The sequence below is a fragment of the Phalacrocorax carbo genome, chromosome 1, assembly GCF_963921805.1.
Source record: "Phalacrocorax carbo chromosome 1, bPhaCar2.1, whole genome shotgun sequence".
Taxonomy (NCBI): Eukaryota; Metazoa; Chordata; class Aves; order Suliformes; family Phalacrocoracidae; genus Phalacrocorax; species Phalacrocorax carbo.
In genome coordinates, this window is record NC_087513.1 from 13,630,885 (window position 1) to 13,649,059 (window position 18,175).

Below are 18,175 nucleotides of genomic sequence, written 5' to 3' on the forward strand. Positions count from 1 at the left end.
GAGGTCTACGTCTAGCAGGTTACATACATGTACCACCTAGAAAGTCAGGAAGGAGGGGAGGAGAAAAAAAGCTGCAATAAAAAGTAGAAATTGGACTTAACTCAAAAAACGGCAAAGAAACTGATGCTGCATCTTTAAATAACTTGAGAAATGTATTTCATCTTTAATTCCCCATTTTCCTATTCAGAGCAAGTGCTGCCCAGGACTGGTTTTCGAGTGGATTCCTCTGGCAAGTATTCTTCAGCCTTCATTGTTCTATAAACTAGTTGTCCTTCATTTTCATGTTTTATTCTTCTTTCTTTAATCATTTCTCTAGATAATGGCTAGTTATGACTGCGTAGTCACCATTTTATTTTTGTATGAGCTTTGTGGGGTTATAGAGTGCTAACTCTAAATCTTTTAATAATAGATTTGCATTTTGAGCGAGGAAAAAGTATTTCTTTTTCCTTCAGCCAGGCTTTGTGTATGTTTTCCAGTGTTTTCTGTGTACTTTCATACATTAGTGTTCACTCTTTAACATAAAAATGTATCTCTATAGCTCATGCCCAAATCTAAGCTTAAGCAATATTTTGTGTAGAACTGAAATTAATTCTATCTTCATTTGCAGAAGAACAGAATTGATGTGTTATGCAGATCCATGCATTCCCTGCTCCCACACATATATCTTGTTCTGTAAAAAAACAAAAAACAAAAACCTTCAAAAATAGAAGTTTTTTGGGTGTTTGAATTAACATTGCTCTTGTAAAGTGGCAATGGAGTTGTTTAAAAAACAGCAATATTTGATTTCCCAATGTGATCATGTTAAGTGAATAGTTAAAACAGGAATCCCATACAAAAAAAGACTGTTTTGACAATCCCATTAAAGTCTTTGCTAGTCCTACAGAGGTTGGGCAGCGATCCTAAACTAAATATTTAAACTAAATATTTAAATATGATATTGGGCTGGTTTTGCATACCCCAGTAGGGTTATACATTGAAAACTCTGTCAGCACACCAATTCTATTTTTTCTTTTCTTGCTTTGCTGATATTTATACTGAAGTCTCTATTTTCCTCTCTGTAAATATCAAGAGGAAATATGTATGTTTTTTTAAAAGCTGCTCACATTGGAGACCAGCAGCCCCATGACTGTTTTCAAGCTTTTTACAACTTTCAAGAGCATCTGAAACTCAGATAAAAAGTTATTGTAGATTTGTGTCAATCACAATTCACAGCAATGATTTGTAGGGAACAAATAGCTTCACCATCTTCAGCAAAGGAGTCCAAATTAATTTTTATTTTTAGCAGGAAATTTGAGTATACCCAGGAAGACTGTAAAATTATTACAACAAAGCTCTTTATCCTTGTTTTAACTGCAATATAGAAGAGATTTAATTAAAAAAAATTCATTTCGACATTTATAGCATCATCCTAAATACCAGGTTTATCCCTATAAAAAACACATAGCACTTGTGCAACTTGACTCATACAGAAAATGAATTAATCCTCAGGGATATATTTTCTCTACATACTTTCAAGAAACAATTGCATATACACTTATCAATGTGTAAGTCACCTAGGAATTCAAATGAATACAGTACAGACATGTAGCTGAGAGCTGATAATCACCTCTTCACCTTTGAGATTTTATTATTGTTCAGTAACAATCTATTCTGGTACCTTTACATTTAAAGCAAATTCCCCATCTTCCAGGAATCAGAAAGCAGAATTTCCCAATGCTCTTTACCGTCCTCACTGTGCAGCAACGATCAGATCACAGCTTGTCCAATATCATTCTCAAATTCATGGGGGAGCCAGCTGGTTTTATAACCTAGCCAAGTGATTTTTTTCTCTCTTCTAGGCCAAATGATCAGTTAAGAACATTTTTCTTTACACAGAAAGAAGAAACAAAATGCTATAACTATAAAAAAGACAGTGAAGTTACTAGCAGGCAAATCTAAAGTTTTTCTAATATAAATATGCAGAAAGGCAAGGGACAACAGGGAACATTGTAATTCTTGCACAGGATACCCATAGTATACGATCAGAAATACTGACTTTAAGCTGAAACTCTCCTTTCAATGAAACTGGTAGGAGATGGGACATTCAAGTGTATTAAGTTGACTGGATGGAACAGCAAACTGCGCAAAAGACTATACTAATTCAGTCTTGGCTTGACTCCCATGTCTGCAAACCTATCATTTCTTCTTACTTAGCATGAACTGCAAGGTACTAATCTAGCTTACAAAGGGGGGGAAAAAAGGGTGCATTTTCCATAATGAAGTTATATTAACCAACAGTTGGACGTTTATTGCAAGGCATGGAAGCATCATTTTTCTATAAGTATAGGTAATCTTCTTTGTATTATCAACTGAAAATCTGCTCCAGCAAGAAAAGGCAAAATGTAGTTTATGTAATGATCCTTTGTGAGGGAAAAAAACGTACCAGAATCCTAGAGAAGCAAGCACTGAAGAAATATCAGATGAAATGTAATCACTTATATGGGTAAGAGTACTTGATCAATCTACATTCAGGAATACTGAAACGGCCGCGACATAATAGTAGGGGCTTTTAGTAATCTCTACAAAGCCTGAGCTCCCGTAGTAAAAACACATAGTAGTGAACAACTTACCTTTCTTCGAGAAACAGGAAAAAAGGGATTTCATCATCAGCAAGACTTTAGAACATATTTTTGATTAAAGACTAACTGCTGATATGGAGATAAACTGGAGACCTAATGCAAAAGGAGTTTACCAAAAATGGGTTGTGTCAGACTAACCTCATAACTGACTTCTTGCACCAAACAAGCGATGCATGTTTAATCAATCTAGACTTCAACTAGACATTTTACAAAATGCCAGTTTTAGCTGAAGCAATTCCATGTTAGCCTGGAGAAGACAGTGTTTCACACAAAATGTAAAATGGATCATCTAGAAAGAAGACAAGCTATTCTACTAGAAGAACGGTTTCTGGGCTGGAATGGTAATATTAGTGGAGAGTGTCGCAATAAGTCTTCTGTGTTATTTTCATCAATGACCTACGCAAAAAAACTAAGGGTGAAAATGAGGTCCACATTCAGACATGTAATTTCAGGTATCTATGGTGTAGTTGTCTCCAGACCAATGGAGAGCTGGTCAGTGCAGCCAACAGAGTCATATCATACCAAGCATGAGAGCTGAAACAACCAGCAACAGCAGTGGAGGAAATGCTCCTTAAGTATATTAGTCAGTCACTGGAGATAATATGGTATTACTGTGAATAAGTAAGTAAAATCATGGGGTACGATCCATCAGTGAGATGCTGAATGAGGTGACTTAGTGACAAAGGCCACAAACAGGCTTAGGCGCCCAGTGTCTTCTTTACTGGTAAGATCTGTGTGCTGTCTGCTTGCAGAGGCTTGCAATAACAGGGACCTGGACTAGATGGCCCAGGGAGCCTTTCCAGCGCCATGTTGTGTTCTCCTGGTAGGACAGAAAAGAACATTATTTTTTAAAAGCCGTGTTCAGTGACCTGGTAAGAGTTGGCAGAGAATGGGCTCCATAGACATCCAGCTATTTGGGAAGAAAGTCTCTTCTGAGCAAGCGTGATGAGTTAATCAATCCAAAGGCTTCTGAACTATGTTAGAGCTCATAGAAAAGTATGTCCATATTCAGTATTTTTAGCCTAAACCTTTTCATGGTCAACCTGGCTTAGCTATTGCATTCTAAACAGGTACAAAACCAGTCTCTTTTGAAAAATATAATACCTCTTATTTTGGAGTCTGGTGCCAACATTGGTTTGGATCAGCTTTGTCAATGTATGTGTTTGAGGGCCATTTTCATCCCAGTGTGGCAGAGCATGTATTCTTCACAACCTGATGTTCTTACGTTTTCTTAATGTATTCCCAACTGTGCATATTCATTCATGTGTGTGCAAATAAAGGCAGTTCTTGGTTTGTGACAGACTTTTGGAAACAGTGCCTTTGAGTGTTAGACCTGGGCTATAAAGGGCGATCCTACTATGTTTATCTACAAAACCCTTTCCCTAGTACTAAGCCCCATCCTTGTTACACTTAGGCACAGCAAATCAAGTAAAGATAAGGTATCACTTTCATCTTAAAATTCCTTTGCCTTTTGCAACTTTGAAACAACCTTTGCATGAAGTTAACTTACTGAAATACACAAACTTCATTTGTTCTTTTATTCACTGTTGAGGCACTTACCAAATAAATTGAAAAAATCAGGATAATAAGCTGTTAGGATCTGTTTGGGCTTGTCTTCTAAATACAAGAGAATCAAGTTGGTAGGGAAAGGTAATACGTTTATTTTACCAACTGAAAAAAACTTATGATTCAGTCTTATGCAGACCAATATAAATTGCTGCAATAATGCACGATGTTGCTGTCTAGAGAGGTTTTTTATTGCATGGTCATAGTATAGAGCCACTGCATGTAGTTCTGTGTCTGTCCTTGCAAGTCCTGACTGAAACTGAATCGGCTTTAATCCCAGACTAAAGCTGGGATCTGCCCAACTCCGCATTTTGTGAGGTGTCCACTGGTGGCTCTGGGGGGGGACAAGAATCTGTAAATGAGAGTCACTGAAGTACCATGTTTTGGCCATCTGTAGCCCCCCCCCCCCTTTTGAAGAAACAAGGCACAACTGGAGACACTATGAACAGTTTGCTGAAATACACCTACTCATCCCTTTTTGTCTGTTGGGGTTGGCAACAAGCTGACACTGGCCAAAAGTTGTCACTATTTATAGACCAGAGTGTAATCTGTATGAAAGACCATTCCTGTTAATCACTGTCCTGCTTTAGGTGATGAGCCTGAAGCATCTCTGAACATGCAGACAAAGCAATAGTCAAAACACTCAATGTCTTAGTCGTCTAACTCCTTACATTTTCACTTATTTGAAATTTTATTCAAAATTTCTCTTTTATATTTTGAGGACATCAGGACTTAAAACAGTGGGCTCCTTCAAATGAAGCTGAAGACATTTTTATAAATAACTGACTTTTAAAAAACCACTACATTCATGAACTGATATATTCCAGGGCAGAATATGTGTTTACAGGAAAGTTACATAGGCATACGGAAGCACAACCTTAATAAAGCTGTTGAGACTTTGAGTAGCATTAAGGAGTTCAAGTTAATGATGTTAGCTTTCAATTTAAACCCTAAACTCGGATATCATTATAAGTCAAAACTCTTTGTTGAGGGTATTACCTGAAAGTGGAGAACGTAAAAGCTACATTACGTAAAAAGACATAATGCTTTATATCTGTATGTGGAACTAAAATGGCCTGTAATTATTATTCGTCTTTTGTAAGTTGGACTAATAACTATGTATCTCTATCTCCCATTTCAGTTTATTCTCTTTAGGTTTTAATGAACTGAAAGGAAAATACATAATAAATACAGAGGTGGATGAACAGCAGTATATTATGCAGTCAGTTGCAGGAAGAAGGCACCTTTATAAACTCTGTTTTGGACAGACTTTTCCAGTATTGTTCTCCTGCGAATGTGTTCTAGCCTGGTTCAGTGTATTCTACTGAACATAATCATCCTCCAAGAGATGCCTACATTTTCAAGCCTCCTCCTTGTCTGTGTACAACACATTGTGTCCCATTTGTTTCCACCAGCTCTAACCAGGATGCCATTAGTCATGTGCAATGAACACAAGGTGGGAGGGAAGATGGTAAAATTCTTAAGACAAAGCCAAAACACTTTGCTCAGTGGGATTTCCCTTTAAACCAGGTCCCGATTACAAGGAGCTGGATGTTCACCTTCGGAGAATGGAGTCTGGGTTTGGCTTCAGGATCCTGGGAGGAGATGAGCCTGGACAACCTGTGAGTTATTTCTTCCTGACTTCCCTTTTTATAACTCTAAAATCTGTGTAAAGGTCAGAAAAATATTATTACACAGCTGAACCCAAATGAACACCATGTTAAGGCTATAAGTAAAATGGCTTTTTTATTCAACCATAGAAAAAGACAGGACTCTCACATTGTCCGTACCTAAAAGATGTTACGGTAAATTAAGTTAGAACCAGAAGGAATTAAGTTAGAAATGGTGCATCACTCAACCCTTTAATGCAGTGTGATCTGTCATCTTTTGATCTTGACTTTCCAAAACCAAGTTTAAGCAGAAGATTTTAAAAATCAGATTATGTAAGGCTATGTATAACTGTGTTCAATGCAAGCAGACTGTATATATGCATAAGGTTAAAAGATACTGTTGACAATGCAGTTTATTTTCAGAAACACAGACAGCTCCAACAGGGAACTGCAGTCCATATTCCAGGTTAGATGGCAACTTCATGTGATGCATCAGGCATAAAAATGGTAGCTTTATGCCATTAGGAGGGAGACAACCCTGTAACCAAATAACAGGTAACAAAACCAAGATACATTCATTGCAGGTGAAATAAATTATAAAATAAAACATATACACAGTTTTTAAAAGAAGTATGTACACATTTTGGTAAATTAGTGATACGTATAAATACTATAATTTTGGGAGAGCAGGTGGGCAGAATTAGTACTCCTTCAGAATAACTTTGATGTAACTATGGTTTGTCAGCGAGGACTAATCCCAAGTTGATAATGATAACATTTTGTTATCAAAACCTTATGTGTTATCCAAGTCCTGTGTTACCATATTTCTGAGGCAATGTATAACTAGTTGATAGATTTATATATTCTGTATTCAAATTCATACAGAATAATATAGTTGTCATTCAAGCATTAACATTAACCAACACCTGGCTCTGAGAAACAAAGAAGCTCCTCTATTTTAAAATTGTCAGCATCTGTCGAAGTACTGATAAATATTAATAGTTTACTGATGACTCCTGTAAAAAGAAGCAAATGCATTGTATTGTAAAAAAAGGTGCTTGAAATGCAAAGGCTCTATTTTAGAATAAGTGTTTTGGAATGTATTTTCAATGCTAAATAAGGTGTAGCTGTATGGAAGAGCTCCAAAATAACAGTTTCATCATCTACACTTGCAGTGTGCCTGAAGCCCCTCTGGCATCTAACTTTCTCCCATGAAGCATGTCCCAGCACACAGAAAATGAGGCCACTGAGCCATCATCTGCACATTCTCCAGCTAAGCATTTTTCCTGTCATTTCTGGGTGGCTCAGCCAGTATGGGTACTCAAAGCTCACCTACTGGGTGAAGCCAAAAAGCAAATCTGTTAGGAGCTAGAGGAAATGTCCCATTTTATCATTTTATCCTGTAAAGGATTGGCACTAATGGAAGAACTGGAAATGTCCCCCTACCTGCTTCAAACAGTAGTGCCCAGTGGCATTTCCCACCTCCGAGGAAAGTGTCCCTGGCTTCTAGGCTGCTCAGTATTCTGGGAAAGTCCATCTTGGTGTCTCCTTTAGTGCTTTTTTCATTACAAATGGATATTTAAGTAGTCACAGACTGAGTGTCTGACTGGCTCTGCAGTTTGGAGGTTTACAACATTCTCATGGGTAACAGTACAGCTCAAATGCCTCATCTAAAAGATGATTATTTATATAAAATGGAATTATTTCAACCTAAAGGGCTGCAAGAAAACTGGTTTAGAATACCTAATATTCTCATGGTTAAGAATGCATGCAGAGTTGTGGGAGACCTGGATTTATGTCTTTGCTCAACAATCCAGTAGTGTGGGAATTTGGAAATTTGGAATTTGGAGTCTTTTGTCTCCCGGCTACATACATTATGCACTGAACTGTTACAGAGGAAGCAGCTCTTTCTAGCTTCTTTTCAGCAACGGACTGACCTGGCTTTACTGTCCAAAGTCAAAGAGCCGTAGCTGGATACCAGTTGCAGAGATAAGCACCTTGCTATTTTTGGAGAGCAGGACCAAAATGCTGCCTTCTGTGAACCACCTTCTAAGATGCTTTACTGTCCTGCTGAACAATGGCTCTCAGCCTGCATTTTGCCTCAAGGTTGCTATCTCTATTTCAGGCCTTGAAAATACAACAGCATTTTTCTCCCAAATGTATCAATCTAACAGGCTTTATGTCGCCCTACAAACCATGTCTCGAAGTCCTCAGGAATGAATAAGATCCTAGCTTATTATCCTTAGGCTGAGGATCCTACGAGGCAAAAAGGCACCTCCTTAAAGCTAGGTATCGCGGTGCTGAACTTCTCAGTTCTCACTCCCTCTTTGTTGCCCACCTACTTGTTTTCACTGCTCAAATTAATCACTAATAAAAACAACAGATGTACTCCACTTTTTTTACTTTCCATCTATTTTGTATTCAAAATACAAGACTTCTTAACTCTGTTTTCTCTCCTCCACTGCTTCCCTGCTCCCCCATGGACAGCCCACCTGCAGTCTCCCATTCCTCCCACCTCCAGAAAAGGAGAGGCAGTTTCTGCCTGTCCTCCAAACCCCTGAATTTCCTATGAAACAAGAACTGAGATGCTTTGAAATGTTTGTTTCAGCTCTCCTGCTGTGCAGTCAGGTAACACAGAATAAAAGGAAGCTTTCATTGCCTTTTGTCTTTGTGGTTTGGTTTCTAAAAAGGAATATGAATTCTTCAGCATAAGGTAATAAATTTTTAAAAGAAGCAGAATCCACATAGAGATTTTTTTTAGAAACGTAATACTGTTGCTATAGAGGGACTGTAGCTCAGTTTCCTTCTACTTATATCAGCTCTCTGGCACCTTAGAAGGAAAAAGTGCTGCTGGACTACTCCCCTTTCCATATTTCTGAGCATAAACTTGCTTTCCAAAGGAAAGACTTAAATTTATTGAGAAACATTAAATATCAGGACTGTGTGTTGTGCCAGTTCCAATCACGTCTCAAATCTCATGAGATCATAACACCACAGGTATTTACCACATCTCCCGGTAACTTGAGGAGTTAGAGGTAATCTGACTCTATTGCAGTGAATTATAATATTGCTGAAAGGTTGCAAATACACATAAATTGGAACTTCACTGAAGTCGCAAATTGCTGTCCCAAAGCAGAGAATTATTTTGGATACATTTTTTCAGCTCAAACTCAAAATCACAGGAACACATACATAATTGCACTAAGAGTTTCACCTTTTCCACACAGATTGACTGAGATTCTTCTCAAAAATACCTTCAAGATGTATGTTGATATTCCTTTTATGATCAGTGCCAAGAAACAGACATTTCTAAGACATAACAGATGTCCATAGAGGAAAACATTAGGATAATGCAAACCATGCCTTAGGAACTCCTATTTTTAGCAGTGATTAGAAAGAGTTCAGATGATTATCTTGGATTTAGACATCGCAGACACTTAAAATTAGGTGAGATGAATCACACCATTTACATGTATTACTTAAATCTTACTACGTGCCTGTGAAGCTACGATGTTATATTTGGATAAACTGAAACACAAACTCAAATATTACCAGAATCACAAAAAAACCCTCAGTATCAAAACACATTAGCATACATGAGTTAATAGACCCAGGCTTCAATTTCAGACTATGCCCTGTCACGATCTTCCCTATCCCCGTGTTTCACATGTTTAATCTCAAGCAGTAGGTGAAACTTTCCCTTTCCTCTACAACACACTGTTTATTGCCTACATGTCATCATCCTTTTCCTCACACATCCAAAGAAATCTCATGCCAGTATGAAACTGCATGACAGAGGAAATATAATCCTGATAAATATTTTTCCTATTTGTGTTTTGCTTGTAGAATTTATAACTATTATGGAAACTGCTCAGCCATGAGATGAGAACAGATACTGGATAAGAAATGGACACAATAAAAATTAAAAAGAAGGAAATTAAAGCTATTCTTGCTATTAAATATACCTAATAATAGACATGGAGGCCATCACCCTGACAACACACTTACCTGAAGTGTTTAAAGGACTCTGCTGCTCTTGTTAGGAATCAGTTCCACCACTGAGATGAGTAATACAGTCACATTCCACTGTGGAAATGTGAAATATTAGCAATAATTCCTTAATTAATTGCATAAAAGTTTTTGCACTTTGCTGTAGATACTTGTGACCCACCATTTTGTGAGCTGCATTTGTGTTTCTCCAAAGGTTATAGATGCAAAAATTGTTCAATACTTTGGCAGCCAATTTTAAAGAAACTGCAAATGCTCATTAAAACTAAAGGAGGAAGTCAGTCCCTGCAATCTTCCAAGCTGCAGAGGGTTATCACCCATCTCTTCCCAAGATAACTCAGAAAAAATTCTTACTCATATGAGGTGCCCAAATGTAAAGTTTTTGAGAATACTTTGTGGAGATCTAGATAAACATAGCTTTGGACAGCTTTTTTCCTGTCCATTAAAGGAGCATAAATACATATTTCAGAGTTGGATTTTGCACAAAGTACTTTCCAAAGCTTTGAGTTCTTCCACTGTTTGAAGAACAGAATGGACAACCTGAAAGAGTGTCTTTGGCAACTCAGCCTGGCACTGCTCACAGGATCGAGTGAACACCAGGAAGCAGGAAAACACCACATCATGTTCTCTTTTTGCTAAGTTTTGAAAGCAAAACTGTGTCAAAATGAGCCTATGAACTGGGGAAAATTCTCCAGGCTCCACATGGGGTTTCATTTAAACACTATGCTGGTATACTTGCAACTCTGCAGCTAAGACCACACAAAAACCACAAGACCACCTGTGTGACTACCACATCTAGCCTTTGCAGTTCATCATGAAAAGCAATACTTGAGAGCTTTAATCTTCTATTTTTTAAAGTGGATTGTCACACGGCATGTCATATCCATCATTCTGTGCTCACTCTCACACTGAACAAGAGAAAGAAAAATTTGGAACACGCTCTGTGAATGCTTTAATATTCTTTCAAAGAAAGCAGGTTTTGTTTGAATCAGTCTCAACTGTTCTACCCGTTATTCCACAGGGAATATATATATGTCTTCTTCTAATAAATTATGTGAATTTATGTGCATAGAAAGTGGAGAAAGTCATTAAAAGGTTTTGAACAGATTTTTTGCTAGTTTATATGTCCCATACAAATTACATTTAAATGTCAATTTAGGAAAACAACATCTGCCCAGAGTAAGCTGACATTTTTCCTCTTTTTCCATTTTGTTAATCAACCACTACCTGAGCAATTATTCATTATGAGTAACAACACTTGATATAACATTTCTTTTCCTCTCAAGAGTCCCAAAGAAAAGTCTGTGTAGTGGGGTCACTTCCACTACTGACCTCAAGGATATTACTCCAGGTGCTTACATCACACAGCAGTGAGGAACTTTCAATAAGGAATATGCAGTGCAGGCTAACTGATTTTAAGTCAAAATGACCCTTATGTGGAATTAAGCTGCTTAGATCTTCTGCATAATGTAGTCTGTATAAACTCAACACTCCTTATAGACAGTTTGTCTTCATTTGAAGATATCAGGTAGATCATCCTTAGATCAAGATCACACCTACACAGGTAGGAAACATCTTACCTTCTTACCAAAGGCAAGGAAGCATCTTCAGTCGTATCCACAGAGGACCAGCACAGCTTTCAGACATACACAGATCTCTTCACCTACACTGAATCACTAGCTTAGTTTTGAAATAAAGGGGAAATCGCTGCAATGCTCATGGCACTAAATTGGAGGTTCAGTGTATATATGATGGGATTTTGTTCCTTTGTTGCCTAGATTCTCATCGGAGCAGTAATTGCCATGGGCTCAGCAGACCGAGATGGTCGTCTCCATCCTGGTGATGAGCTGGTGTATGTAGATGGGATTCCAGTGGCCGGCAAAACCCACCGATATGTGATTGATCTTATGCATAATGCTGCCCGAAATGGGCAAGTGAATCTTACTGTGAGGAGAAAGGTGCTACCCACGGGTGAGTGAAGGCTGGGAAAGGTGAAAAGAAAAACAGATCTCAATGCCTGCACCACAAACAGGTTTAAAAAAATAGAGAAAATTAAAACCAAAGTGAATGTTTATGTCGTTTTGAAGAAAGAATCATTGTAAATGTGTCCCTTGTTTCTGTGACAAAAACACTAGAGCTGAGTGTTGTTTCCTTCGGAAGTGGAAATAATATTGGCAACCCCGGTGTGGTGGTCATGAGTGCTCTGGATTTGCTCCATGCTGTCTTGGTCTGTGCTGTCTCCTCTTGTCCAGTTTTGGGACAAAGTGTTCGCCTAAGTTAAAGCTGTTAAAGCTGACTGTGTCAATAACCAATCAAAGAAAGGCTCAAAGACTGTTAACTGTTTAAGGCAGGAATTCATTTCACTCTTGTATGTGTTTAAAGCCCATTTCTGGTCTCACTGATGTCACCTGGAATTTCACCCTGCAACTACAATGCAAGCTGGCTGGAAACCTTCTTTATGGCACAGGCTATGTTGTTGTGCTTCTCCTAGATACACATACATGTGTACGGCCTTACATGTTCCTAGGAACGGGGTTGAATCCTCCCTTCAAGCAGACGCATTCAGAAAATAAACCTAAAAGAATATGAAGAATTTGAAGCAAATCAAACCTTTACAATAGCTCAGTCTCGATATTGAAAAATGCTGGAACCTGGAAAAATGCGTGGCAGCATCCATTAAAGCTTTAATGGGAGAATTTTCTGCTGTTCCACTGCAACCTTTGCTTACTCAAGGAAAAAAGTTTATTTAAGAACTTTTAAAAAAATTGTGGTGAGTACACTTCATTGAGGTACCAGAAATGAGCAAACCACATTCTCAGCCTGTCCTGTCTTCTGCCTCCGCGTGCCCTAGATCCGCTGTCATTGCCTGTGCTGTTCCCCTTCACTCCCCTGCCAAGAAGCCGCCCTCCCACTCACCTTCGTCTTCGCAGTCCCCCTCCCACTGCGGCACAGCAGCTCCCTGCCAGCCGCTCTCTCACGGGACTGACTTTCTTCTGTTACTGACTCCAGAGTCCTCCAGCCAGAAAGGTCCCCCTCCGCCCGGCGCGACGCCCCCTCGCAGCTCCCCCAACGCTAGGAAAATGGCCAATAACCAAGGTAATCCGCCGAGCGCTTGTGATTAGCACCTCTCCCGGGTCAGCCAGCTGTACAGACTGTAGGCAAAAGTAACATGAGGGTTAGTACAGAGCGGATGCCAGCCTTCACTGCTGCTTGTTAAATATTAAATAAAAGGGTCTATTAGGCACTCTGGTCTCCTGGCACAGAAAATGAAGCAAGCTGGTAAAACACCTGGAGTTACTCTTGGGCCTTGAGCGTGCCACACCGGGGAGCATAGCGTGTAACTCATTAATGTTTAAGCATTTCACAAGCTGAACAGGATTTTAATTTGGTATGTTACAACATAAGCTTTGTGGAAAAATTTTAAAATGACTGATGTTGGGCATGACTGAAAAATGTTATACCAACACATCAGGCCAATCAATTTCGTATGAATTTCTCACTAATTCGTATAGAACAGAGGTATCTGGGGCTTTCCTTAACTGCCTGATAGGTGATGTACATATCTTATCCCTCACCTGGAATTGCCATTTTGCACAGATACTTACCCAGATCTGGAACAGAAAATCACCATTCACAAGCTCTGGAAAACAATTTGATTAGGAAAATCTGATATTCAGAACAACGTGGATTAAAGTGCCATTTTTTCACAGGCAGAAGCAAAATTTAATTTTTCTGATGAATAGCTATTGTACAGCTGACAATCGAATAGCCATTTAAACTTTCCCTCTTTTATCTTTCTTTTCCTGTACTTAATGGCATTCAGTTGCATTCTTTTATGGCCAAACCAGCTCTTGGTCATTCTGCAGGGTAAAATACTTTCCTTTTTGTTGCAGCCATACTGACATAAACAATATTCAGCTTTCTGAAACATGACAGCCAGAAAATGAGATCACTTTTGTCACTGACTATGGCATTTAATTGCACATTTGGTTCAATAACTCTTGGAGATTTTCAATTGTAATGCAGGAGTATAATAATTGTTTGTTTTTCTTCCTCTTTATTCTCTCTAATCACTGTTTAATAGTTGCAGAAGGACTGCTAAAGGACACACCTGATTGAGAAAACAACAGCTTGTCCTTGGATGATGTTTATTTTATTAATATATACACACTGAAGGTCTAATTTGCAAGCTCTCTTCCTAGGACATATGTGTGTATGCATAAGCTCTTCACATGTTCAGTCGAATGACTCTGCTGCCCTCATTGCTCCAACCAGAAAACACACTACTTACATTCGTCTGAAAGTTCTATATTAAAACCGCCAGTAAATGCTGATTTGCGTAAACAACTTAGATGTGCAAGAAATATAAATCTCTTTTCCCATCTGGAAGTGTAACTCTACTGTTTTCAATTGCCAAAATGCTTGTACTAAAAGAGTGTGTAATCCCACAAGATTTAACTTGTTCCCTGGTCTTGTTACTATTAAGCAATACTGAAGTGCAGATGGACTCCATTTTCACTTCTGCCTGTCAAACTTGCCACACAAGAGCATCTTCAAAACCTTTAAATGACCAGTACTTCTGGCATGACACCAACAGAAAAATTATTTGTGATTATTTTTCATTGTATAGCTGTCCTGTTCCATGAAGACCTTTTGAGCATGCTAATCAACGTGTAAGAAGAATATTATGCAGCTAATCCTAATTACTCTATGTTAGCTGCCTGCTTAAATTCTTTTAATCCAAACACAAATAATTTTATATTGGATTAGACAGTCACATTTTCCTCTTGACGACAGATCAGCCAGCAGACAAGGGAATAGTGCTTGCTAATGTTTTTGCAATCCACATAGCCATTGTTTCTTACTTCCCTTTCCTCTCTTTTAGATAGCGTAGCAGTGAGTGTTCATGCTTGCCTTACCTGATTGCCCCTGAATGTTTTGCATAATTGTGTAGATTCCTGTCTCTCTGGATCTATTACAGCTCCTAGTTTAACACTTGCAGTAGCCTGGGATATAGTCAGTCAGCTGTATTCATGCACACAAATGCAGTGTAAGTCACAAAGCCACTGAGCAAGTCAGACTGTAATACTGGTGTGATTTATGTTGTAGGAGAACCGTGCCCAGAGAATGGCAGAAGCCCAGGCTCGGTGTCTACACACCACAGTTCTCCAAGAAGTGACTATGCTACTTATGCTAACAGTAATCACGCTGTCTCTAGTAGCAATGCTACACCCCCCGAGGGCTTCACTTCTCACAGCCTGCAAACCAGTGACGTTGTGATCCACCGCAAGGAGAATGAAGGCTTTGGCTTTGTTATCATCAGTTCCCTGAACAGGCCTGAATCTGGGTCCACAATAAGTAAGTAAATCACATTCGTCAGCTTATATTTTTCCAAGTTCACACCTAATTAAAAAAAAAAAAAAATTAAAACCTGACACCTGCTAATTAATCACTGTACAGATTAAAGCTGAAGGGACCCTCAAGATTGCTTCTAGGGGCACCGTTTGCCTGTTGCGTCTTGGACAAAACCAAAGATTTTTCTGGCCTCCGAGGTTCTGTTTTTCAAACACTCATTTGACTGTTAGAGTACAACAGGATTCTCCCACAAAGTATATTTCCTCTGTCCTATATCCCAAAAAGACACTCTGCAAGTAACTACCAGGGTGCTGTGAATAACTTATTCCTACACACACAACTGAATTATATGGGGTTTTTTTCAATCAAGATGAAGTTTGGGAACTTGAAATAAAAGCTGAGATCACAGCAAACCCCATGGCAGTAGCTGTCCAGTTAGGGCACTGCAGAAGCAAGAGGAAAATGGGAAAACTGGTTAGACAGCGGTCCAGGGAGGCTGATTTTTTTAATTAGCTGGACTATACATAGCATAGAAGTTATGACTGAGTACAGGGAAATGGTGAATATAGTGACAAGATCTGCCTTTAATGATTATAATATTATAGATAATTTTATCTCCAGAAAACTAATTTTGGGGCAGGCTCAACTTTATTGCTTTAATATAGGCATCTGGTGCCATTTGAGATGTCCTAGGTACCTCTAGGGAGAGGTCAGGCAGACATGACATGGGACCTACAAGAGACTCAGACCCTCTGGTAGCGGCAGCTGCAGGCCCAGCATTTATCCAGCTGAGAGCTGAGCCCCATGGCTCTGACACTGTGAATGTTAACCACTGCTGAAAAACCAAGACAAGTGAGAACATTTGTCATTTTGCAAGTTGCAGCCTAATGCAGTCCTTTCCCTGCGTTTAAAATATGTTTTGAAGGAACTGTTCTTTTGCCCAAAACTGCTTCCTGAGAAAATGAAATAACAATTGCAACTTTTAGGGCTAAACTTCACCCTTCTAAATTTGTAACAGAAAAGCAACTAAGAGAGTACTGGGAAAGTCATATCTTACAATAGCAAATTATCTCAGAAAACTTCTTTGCAGTATTTCATGATCATGCAGTTATTAAAAGAGTTGCTTTTCATATTACCTCAGCTGAATTTTAAAATTCCATGATTGCCAGTATTATTAATTCTGTAACAAACCTATGGATAATTAGCCTCTTGGGAGTCTGAGTTTTCACTTTATTGAATAGAATAGCCAATTGGGATTTCTTTGCAGAAGACCGGACAGGAAAAAAAAATCCATTAAGGACATTGAGATACATATATATTAATCAGTTAAGTCATCATGAATTTTTCAAGAAAATTATTTCACAGATAGGGCTTGTGGTTGGGGGAGATGGAGAGGGAAAGAGGAGAGAAAGAGAAAGAGCAAATACAAAAGCAACAAAAAGTTCTGTGACTAGAGTATTCTGCTGAGGACAACAGACCCAGGTTCAGGACCCTGCTTTCCCTCCTACCCCCAGCATGTTCTTGAGGTACTTTTCTTTCTCCTCAAGAAGCTACATATGTAGCCACTGCTGAACCTCAGCTGAACACCTCCAATAGTGAATGAAAATTACAGTCTGCTGTGGAAGTGACAAGCAAATTTATTCAAATATGTGCATAAAATTTTGGTGATCCCAAAAAGCACCCAAATCCTAAGTTTAGAAGAACAGTAATGAACCAAAAAATTACATTTGCTGCAGACAGTGACAGAACAGAGAAGAAATTACCTTTTCTATGTGAATTCTGTTCCAAAAATGTAGCAGAAAAAACAAGCTGAAAATTACATACTCTGTCATCAGTAATAAAAACAGGCTAAAAATCATTGGTGTTTTATAGTTTAAAGGAGGTTCAATTTCCTAGTATTTATTTGGGCGATGTAATTTGGGTGATATTAAGAGGAGCATAGCCAGTAGATTGAGGGGAAATTATTATCCCCTTTACTCAGGACTCATTAGGACCTGTCTGGAATACAGCATCCAAATTGTGAGCCCTTTGGTAGAAGACAGAATAGAAAAACTTCAGCAGCAGCCACTGAGACCTCTTGAGGTCCCTTCCAGCTTGAAATAACCTGAAATCCTTTGATTAAAATGCACAATCAGGGGTAGAAAGCATATTAACAGTAGGAAAGTATAAACTGGATGTAGGAAGTGTAATGTCCAAAATACAGCTTACAGCAGTATCAAAATATTGATCTGCATGGCACCATGTGAAGCACCGTGGTAGTCACTCACTTTTCATAGCAGTAATATGCTAATATGGTGAAACGTTGTACTATATTTCCAGTGTTTCTGGTTTCGGAGCCAGTGCACTTGTTGCCAGCTCATGCATCCCCACGTGGCACAGAATGACGTTCTGCAGACATACCCTAAACATACACAGTTATATGTTTATGCATTAATAACAAGGCAACTCTGAAAGAATCAAAATGGGCAAAACAGGTCAGAAAAGGGAATATCCTGTAGTGTCAGACACCACTAGGAATAGCGCAGCCTAAGAAATTGTCTCACTGGGAGCATACTCAGGGCAAAGTGAATAAGGGTTCCTTTGATTTAAGAATGTTTATTTTGATAACCGTATATCCCTCTCTACTTTCTTGTACTTGTACTTGTACTTGCTTGAGTACTTGTAAGCGTATCATCACTTCTACTCAAGAAGGCAATTAGTTGTGCACTGGAAGCATTTTCCTCTTTCTTGAAATCACACTTATACACTATGTTTTACAACCCAACAAATTGCAACAGCTCAGTACAGGAGCATGAACCTTCTGTCACTGGGTGCTTGTGCTTTGAGTGTTATTAGAATTGAGGTAATCGTTCAGAGTTTCTACTAGCCTCAGAACTGCATGTTCACGGGTTTGCTGCTTTGCAGTTGGCCCAAAGCTACCAAAAACTCACCCTCTGGGTGTTTGCCAGGGGAGTTAAAGCTAGCTCTGGCTGTGAAGCTGTAGGACCACTCCATGAAGTCAGAGCGGTGTTCCAGCTG

General features: G+C 38.8%; 1 protein-coding gene across 6 annotated transcripts in view; it reads left to right on the top strand.

Moving 5' to 3' along the window:
* MAGI2 (membrane associated guanylate kinase, WW and PDZ domain containing 2) overlaps positions 1-18,175 on the top strand; it is a 764,477-nt gene that overhangs the window by 687,329 nt on the left and 58,973 nt on the right. For 3 of the 6 annotated variants that reach the window (XM_064444078.1, XM_064444087.1, XM_064444103.1), the window contains 3 exons: positions 5,715-5,806; positions 11,581-11,773; positions 14,912-15,160. In XM_064444078.1, coding sequence (XP_064300148.1) covers positions 5,715-5,806; positions 11,581-11,773; positions 14,912-15,160 — 534 coding nt within the window. Of the gene's footprint in view, positions 1-187; positions 230-5,714; positions 5,807-11,580; positions 11,774-12,811; positions 12,899-14,911; positions 15,161-18,175 lie in introns of all 6 variants that reach the window. The other 3 variants (XM_064444109.1, XM_064444093.1, XM_064444116.1) reach the window with 3 other exon arrangements.